This window comes from Pelmatolapia mariae, linkage group LG6 (assembly GCF_036321145.2).
Source record: "Pelmatolapia mariae isolate MD_Pm_ZW linkage group LG6, Pm_UMD_F_2, whole genome shotgun sequence".
Lineage (NCBI taxonomy): Eukaryota > Metazoa > Chordata > Actinopteri > Cichliformes > Cichlidae > Pelmatolapia > Pelmatolapia mariae.
Genome location: NC_086232.1, coordinates 8,168,881 through 8,176,821, shown reverse-complemented (window position 1 = coordinate 8,176,821; position 7,941 = coordinate 8,168,881). Strand labels below are relative to the sequence as shown.

The following is a 7,941-nucleotide window of genomic DNA, read 5'->3' as shown; positions in this document are numbered from 1 at the left end:
AAAGGAAAATCTGAAGCATAATTTCAAACATGGTTCCTGAGAGGAGTCTAACAAAATATGATCCTTTCTGCCATTCCACTTCAAGAAACTGAATTTTGCTGCTCTCTAGTGTTTCGGCATGAGAGCCAGACATATTCTTTTGACAGCTCAAAAATTGCCTTCATGATCAAACTGCTGCAGTGAAGCATTTTAAGGTGAGGTGAAGCAGTATTGAATTCTAACCTGACTCTGTTTTTCTAAGAATTCATTAATAAACTCAGAGTGTTTGACAAAGGCTCAAATCTGTACACAGCAGCTCAAAGGTAAGCGGAGAGAGGCAGGCTTTTCCGTAGACTTTTGGATATAGCTGATGCATGTTGGCTAAAGCAACACAAACACATTATTTTTCAGTCTGAAATGAAGTAATCTAACTAATACTAGGAAACTCAAGAAGTTTCTTTTATATGGATTTCAGAGTTTAATTTCCAACTGTCTATTTTTTAAACCCAGACTTCACTTTTAACAGAGATATCAATCAATATTTTATTTGTATAGCACATTTAAAAAGGACAAAGTGCTTCACACAAGGTAGCACAGCAGATTACAACGAAGGCAACAAAAACAGTTAAAAACAATTAAAAACAGTTATAGTTACAGTTACATAGCACAACTGCAGACCAGGTGGAAGTCCAAACTAATTTGCTTCAAAAGGTGAGTTTTTAAGTGTGATTTAATCGATTGAATGGAATCTGGCATGCGAACATCGATAGGAAGATTGTTCCAGAGTTTGGGTGCGGCAATTGCAAAAGCTCGGTCCCCTCTGGTCTTTCGTCAGGGCCTTTGTTGCACTAAGAGCAGTTGGTTAGAGGATCTGAGCGCTCTCTTGGGGTTATACACGTCAAGAAGGTCTGTTAGGTAACTGGGCACCAGGTTATTTAAAATTTTAAAAGTATACAAAAGGATTTTAAAAACGATACGGTATTTAACAGGGAGCCAGTGTAGATTGGCTACAACTGGGGTGATGTGATCGTGCCTTCTGGTGCCAGTTAAGAGGTGTGTTGCGGCATTTTTGAACTAATTGCAAACGCTGGAGGAGAGAGAATTGGAGGCCCATGTACAGAGAATTACAATATATCCTAGAATCTTACAAACCAAATCATGAAATAAGGAGGTGTGAGGCAGGGTCAGAGGCTTTATTCTTTGCTGCCAAAAACAAAACAAAAATAATGTTAGGAAACAAATACATTTAGAGGGACTTATAAGTATATATTTGATTAAGTGGCTCCTTATTGCTAATAATTGTGAAGTTAGTGATGTATTAATACATCACAGAAAGTATTTTATATGCGGGTAAAAGAAAAAAATTACAATCATTTTTGGAGTTGAATAATTACAGTAAAAACCAAAATAATCCAGAGCACGGGGAAACAAAAGAAACAAGAAAATAGTATCAATTATGTCATTAGTACATCTGGATCAAGAGTCATCATAATTAATAAGTTACTGTAACATGTGTATGTTTCATTAATATCTGACCAATACCCCAGGAAGAGTAGCGATTCTTGTGGCAATTGAAAAGTGCCCATAAAATGACAAAAATGACCTTAAACAGAATGCTGCTCAATTTCATACAGGTTAGTTATGACGTCTGTGTGAAGACATAGGACAGAGAACTCAAAAAGGTCAGTCAAATTAAAATTGTCTTTGATGTAACTGTATTCAGGAGTGCTGGATGCAAACTTAGGACTTCATAAAGATTTTAAAACATTACCGTGGATAAAAAGTCTGCTAGAGATATGGTTTTCCATGTCTGGGAAGTCTGTTGACTGTGCTGTACAGAGCAGCTGGATCCTCTGCATCTTCTGGAGTTGTGGTCTGGATTCTGCTGAACAGATATCACAAAAAGCTCAAAACAGACTGAATTAAGTTGTTGTTTTATTTCTCTAAACACACGAGAAGCCACTGACCTCGGGGCAGTACTGGCACTCCTGAAAGTGACAGCAGAGTAGACGACCCTCTCGTCTTCTTCCTTGTATTTTTTGGCCTGAGCTGGTCTGATGTTGGCGTAGACCGCTTCAGCCTTGTGTTTGACAAAGCGGACTGTAGTATAGACGACTTCGCCATCTGCAGATTGCAGCTGTAGACATAAGAAATATACAATTCATAAAAGATTAAGATCAGTCTTTAACTTTGACTACAAAATGTACAGAATACAGAATTCACCTGCTTGCTGCTACTACTGCACATTCACCTAATGTATATACTATATATATATAAAATGTTCTTCCTCTACCCCCCCCCCCCCCCCCCCCCCTATTTTTGCACATGTCGAGGAACGTGTCAGGCTACATTTCTCTGTGTGTTATACCTGTATAACTATGCATGTGACAAATAAAGAACCTTGAACCTTGAACACAACTAATGGAGATGCTTTTGGAGGTAAAAGAAAGCTTATGCTCATGAATAACAGATTTTAGGGTGGATCTCAGAGTAGTATACAGCTACTGCACGGTCGCTTATTGTTTTAAAGTTGGAACCTACAGAGTGCAGCAGTCACTTTAATGCCAGAATGTGATATTTTCTTTTGTACTAAAATAGTTCACCTCCTCTCACCTGTTCACTTGTGTCCGATTTCTCTCCAGGCTCAGGCTGCTGTTGCTTGGGGGATCTCTTTTTTCTGGTCAGGATAATTCATTTTTAATGCTTAGATCAAAGTGCTAAGTGCACTGATATTACAAACTCAACTACACAATAAATGACACTTAGCATCTGCTCACATGATCCACAGGATGACAGAGATGAGTAGGAGAGCCAGGAGAATAGCAGAGACTCCTGATATAACTGTTGGTTTCCATGCTCCTAACAAAGAAAAGTGGTCAAATCATTTAGAGTTAAGGGTGTGACCCCAATTTCAGACATCAACACTGTAAGTCAATTTTATTAATAAATAAAATGGATTTATAAAACTTAATCTCACTTAATTACTTAAACTTAAGCAAACCAAAAGTCCCCAGTCTAATTAAAAACAGAAAGCTCCATGAGTCGCTTATGACTCACAAACACAAACAGAGAACAAGGTCCAGATGGTGAGTTATAACTTTCAGTGTTTAATCAACATTTCTGGTTTCACTTACTTGATACAGTCAGCTGTAAGGTGGAGTAATGATGCCCTCTGTTGTTCTGGGCCTTACAGGAATAACTCCCACTGTGTTCAGGTGTGATGTCAGTGATGGTGAAGTTGTGTCCTGATGCTTTTGGTGAGTCTTCATCCTCCTTGTACCAGGTGTAATTAGCTGCTGGGTTAGCATCACTGCTACAGGTCAGAGTCACTGAACTGCCCTCCACTATCTCAGCAGAGGGACTCACTGACACAGAGGGAAGCTTTGGAGCATCTGGAGGAAACAATATTTGTAACTGTGTATTTGAACTTTTATATAATGCAGTTTAACAGCATAGTCTGAGCTACTAAATGAAACATCCTTTACATCACCCAGTGCAGCTGCTCATTGATCTGTAGCAGCTGACTGTTAATGTTAACAAACGCTGAGTCATCAGCTGAAAGAAACAACCAGTTTTACTCACATTTCACATCAACAGAAAGTTTTTTAGGTGTTGATGCTCCCAGCCTGTTCTCAGCTGTACAGTAATACTCTCCAGAGTCGGCGGACTGGACCGAGTTGAAGGAGAGCTGTGAATCTGTACTGACAGGTGTTTGATTGTTTGCCTTGTACCAGGTGTAATTAGCTGCTGGGTTAGCATCACTGCTACAGGTCAGAGTCACTGAAATGTTCTCCTTGATTTCACCAGAGGGACTCAGTGACACAGAGGGAGGCTTTGGAGCATCTGGAGGAGAAAACACAGAGAGTTTGAATTTTTGACCACATCAAACAAGTCTGTAAGTGTAAAGTTCTGGAGTTCAACATCCTCAGACACAATATAAGCTGATCAAATGACAGTTTATTATTGTTAACTCCAGAACTGTCCGTTCTTTCAGTAAAATGAGCATGTTTGCTGTTTTTAACATTCACACCAGCAGAATATGAAGGTGATCTGAAGGTGTGACACTCTGTCCAGTCTCAAAAGGTTCATTTCATTGAGAATTTTTCTGGAACTTTGTGTTTTTCTGCCAATGCTTGGTTGTGGTTCTTCTCATCTAAGTCACTGTCACTATCATCCATTTTCTCACACTTGTCAATACACCCTGAACAGGTTTTAAATCTCTCGCAGGGCCAGATCATCTATCCATACATTTTTAACCACTTTTCAAGCTTGGCATAAAAAGTCCTTGCAGTATCTTTAGAGTCTTACATGTAAAGTTTCTCAGTAATGAAGAGAAGTTGAGCAATATACATGTTTTTCAAAACCTCACACTGCCTAGAATTTCCCTTAAGAGTTATTATTATTAAATCACCAGCACAATCACTGCTGTGCTCTCCTCTGTCTGACCTGTGATAAATGTCACTGCAGACTGTAATCACGAAATAGACAGACAAGAAGAAAGATGATATTATAGATATTTTCACTTATTATAGATTATACATAGTTTCACTCACATTTCACATTAATAGTGATGGATTTACGTTTTGACCCCAGTTTGTTCACAGCTATACAGTAATACTGTCCAGAGTCAGAGGACTGGATGGAGCTGAAGATGAGCTGTGGGTTTTTGCTGAGTGGTTGGCTGTTCCTCTTGTACCAGACATATGCAGCTGCTGGGTTAGCTTCACTGCTACAGGTCAGAGTCAGTGAGGTGCCCTCTGTGATTTCACCAGAAGGACTCACTGACACAGAGAGAGACTTTGGATCATCTGGAGGAAACACAGGCAGACGGCAGCATGTTATTAGTTCCTTCAAAGGTAGAATTATTAATCAAATCAAACAACTCAATGAATATAATGCTACAGGAGCTTCTCAGTGAGGAGATCTGGATGGTGCTAGCAGAGATGTGTTCTCAGCCACATCATGACTTCATGAGCCAATCGATTTAATATTTACATAACCCAAATACCAAATACAAAAAATCTTATCTGCAAATTGTGGAACAACTTCAGAAAAATGTTTCTCAATGTAAAATTGTGAAGACTTTCAATACATGATCAAACTGCAGTACATGATACCATCAAAAGATTCTGGAAATCTTGAGATGGGCCCAAAAATCTATATTGGATAGCATTGAAAACAAGCAAGTAATTGAGTAAAACGGTAAACTTGTTTACCCACATTTGACATCAATGGAGGTATATTCAGATCTCTTCCTCCCCACTTTGTTCTGAGCTGTACAGTAATACTCTCCAGAGTCAGAGGACTGGATGGAGCTGAAGGAGAGCTGCCATTCATTACTGGGAGGTTTTTGACCATTCTTCTTGTACCAGGAGTACTGAGCTGCTGGGTTAGCATCACTGCTACAGGTCAGAGTCACTGAACTGCCCTCTCTGATTTCATTAGAAGGGCTCACCATCACTGACACAAATGTTGGAGCATCTGGAAAAGAAAATATATTTATACAATCGTTTAGTATTTTGGGAAAATGATAAAATATTGACATGATGTAACATCTGAAAGTCTAGTATTTCAATATCAAATTCATCTTCATGTTAAAAAACATTTAAAAGGAGAGAAAAAAACATCTCACTATGAAAGACAGAAGTTATTGATGGGTGAAATATATGAAATTATTCCCACTCACATTTCACATTAATAGAAATATATTCAGATGTCCTACTTCCCATTGTATTAGCAGGTATACAGTAATACTGTCCAGAGTCAGAGGGCTGGATGGATCTGAAGACAAGCTGTGGTTCTTTACTGAGAGGTGTTCCTCCATTTATCTTGTACCAGACATAGGTAGCTGCTGGGTTAGCTTCACTGCTACAGGTCAGAGTCACTGAAGTGCCCTTCTTGATTTCACCAGAGGGACGCACTGAGACAGAGGGAGGCTTTGGAGCATCTAAAAGAGATATCAAGATTTATTAAAATTAACAAGATAACCAAATATCAGTGTGTGTGTTTATCGATGTGAGTTGTAGGGATATGTAATACTGTGTGAAGACTCCTTCAAATTTAAATTCTACTCTCCAGCCAAAAATCCATATCCTTTTAACAGTCTCTCTATATATTTCCGTTTCTATAAAAGAAAAGATATTTTTTATGACTTGGGGTGCATACCTGAGTGCAGCACCATTTTAGAATATGGAGTCTTGATTTTTTGTGGGGTTTTTAAGAATCTATTGCAGTTAAATTCTATTTTTTCTGTTATCCACACCCAGTGATGTAGTTAGAGTTGTTGTTCCTGTGTTATGTGTAGATCACTGATGACAGATTTCAAAACACAGAAACATCACTATGATGTCAGTAAGTAGAAAAAATGCTTCTTTTTTGTGTTCTTGGTGAATGTTTTGTTGTCTGTCAGGAAAAGTTAGAACAACACAGACATTTGTTGATAAGATCCCTCGACAGATTAAATAGTGCCAGATTATTAGACACAGAGTGAGTGAATGGAAAATACAGGAGAAACAAAAGCACTAAAGACATTTGAAAGGTAGTGAATGCATTTAAGAAAACCTATTACTGAAGCAGATTTACTCACATTTCACATCAATAAAGATGGATTCAGAGTTCCTCTTCCCGAGGTCATTCTCAGCTGTACAGTAATACTGTCCAGAGTCAGAGGGCTGGATGGGGTTGAAGGAGAGCCATTTCTTACTCAGAGGTTTTTGACCATCTGCCTTGTACCACTTGTAATTAGCTGCTGGGTTAGCATCACTGCTACAGGTCAGAGTCACTGAACTGCCCTCAACTATCGCAGCAGAGGGACTCACTGACACAGAGGGAGGCTTTGGAGCATCTGGAGGAGATGAAAAGGGACCTTTAAATTGTGAGTTGGCTTTTTTTCCTAAAATTGAAAATTGTATTTCACATGTTACATGACATTTCATGGTGACACTGTGGAGTAAACTCACACACTGCAGCAGAGCGATAATCCTCATGCCCTTTAACAGCACAGGAATAGCTGCTGTCATCACCTCCAACAGAGACTCTCAGAGAAGATGTTTCTTCCTCTATTTTCTGTCCATTTTTGTACCAAACATACAAGGGGGGACCAGTTATGTCACAGCTGCTGTGACACTGCAGCTCTGTGTGGGCTGATGATTTTCTCAGCTTCACCTTCAGGTTAGGATCTATGAGGAAAGAACAAATCATCCTCAGTTTAACTAAACCATCAAAGTGAATGAAAACAGCCATTCAGAGCAGCACAGAAAATAGTCAGCATGACTAAAAGATTTTAAAACACAATACTATCAATGAAAATTTTACCTGTGACACTCAAAGTGACTCCAGGTGAGCCAGTATAACTTCCATCAGACTGATTTGTAATGAATCTGAACTTGTACTCAGCTGAGTCTCTCTCTCTCAGGTCTGTGATCCTCAGAGTGCAGTCGTTCTCATGAAAGCGGTGCTCAACCCGACCTGTGTAGTCTGGGTGTCTTCTCAAATCCACATGACCATAATAATAATTTTGAACAAACCAAAATCTTTCCTGAACCATGATTCCAAGGTTCCTATCATTTGGGTAACTGTAGCTGCAGCCTATGTCCACTGTTGATCCTTTTAAGGCACAGATGTGAGTGGAAGTGTAAGTCACTGACCAACCAGTCTGACCCAGTACTGCTGTAACACAGAGCACATCAGACACTACAGACACAATCACAGTGACATTAATAATGGAAACATTTGTATAAGGTTTCTATATTCTAAGAAAACATGAAAAAGAAAAAGATGTGATACTATGAAAGTAGAGCTCTCTCTTTTTTTCATCACACTGTCACACTTTGAGTTGGGATTTCTTCAAGCGTTCATGTATTAAGCTATAGTGAACAAAGAGACTGCAAGCCTGAGGATGTTTACTAGGAGATAAATAGGATTTTGTAGCCTAAATGCTGTTTTTGTGAGTCCCAGATGTTC

At 39.0% G+C, this 7,941-nt stretch overlaps 1 protein-coding gene across 1 annotated transcript; it reads right to left on the bottom strand.

Moving 5' to 3' along the window:
- Positions 1-1,767: 1,767 nt before the first annotated feature.
- On the bottom strand, positions 1,768-7,525 carry LOC134628851 (B-cell receptor CD22-like). The gene is made up of 10 exons (XM_063475630.1): positions 7,294-7,525; positions 6,939-7,157; positions 5,666-5,926; positions 5,200-5,460; positions 4,533-4,787; positions 3,114-3,371; positions 2,757-2,838; positions 2,593-2,656; positions 1,947-2,116; positions 1,768-1,861 (listed from the first exon to the last, which is right to left on the bottom strand). Exons 1-10 carry the CDS (start codon positions 7,523-7,525, stop codon positions 1,768-1,770), a joined length of 1,896 nt encoding a protein of 631 aa, XP_063331700.1.
- Between the last annotated feature and the right edge of the window lie 416 nt (positions 7,526-7,941).

Coding starts and splice junctions, on each gene's coding strand:
- LOC134628851 (XM_063475630.1), bottom strand. CDS start 7,525: ATGGTTCAGGAAAGATTTTGGTTTGTTCAAAATTATTATTATGGTCAT. Junction 4,788..5,199: donor TACCTCCATTGATGTCAAAT/GTGGGTAAACAA, acceptor TGTTTCCTCCAG/ATGATCCAAAGTCTCTCTCT. Junction 2,117..2,592: donor AATCGGACACAAGTGAACAG/GTGAGAGGAGGT, acceptor TTATGTCTACAG/CTGCAATCTGCAGATGGCGA.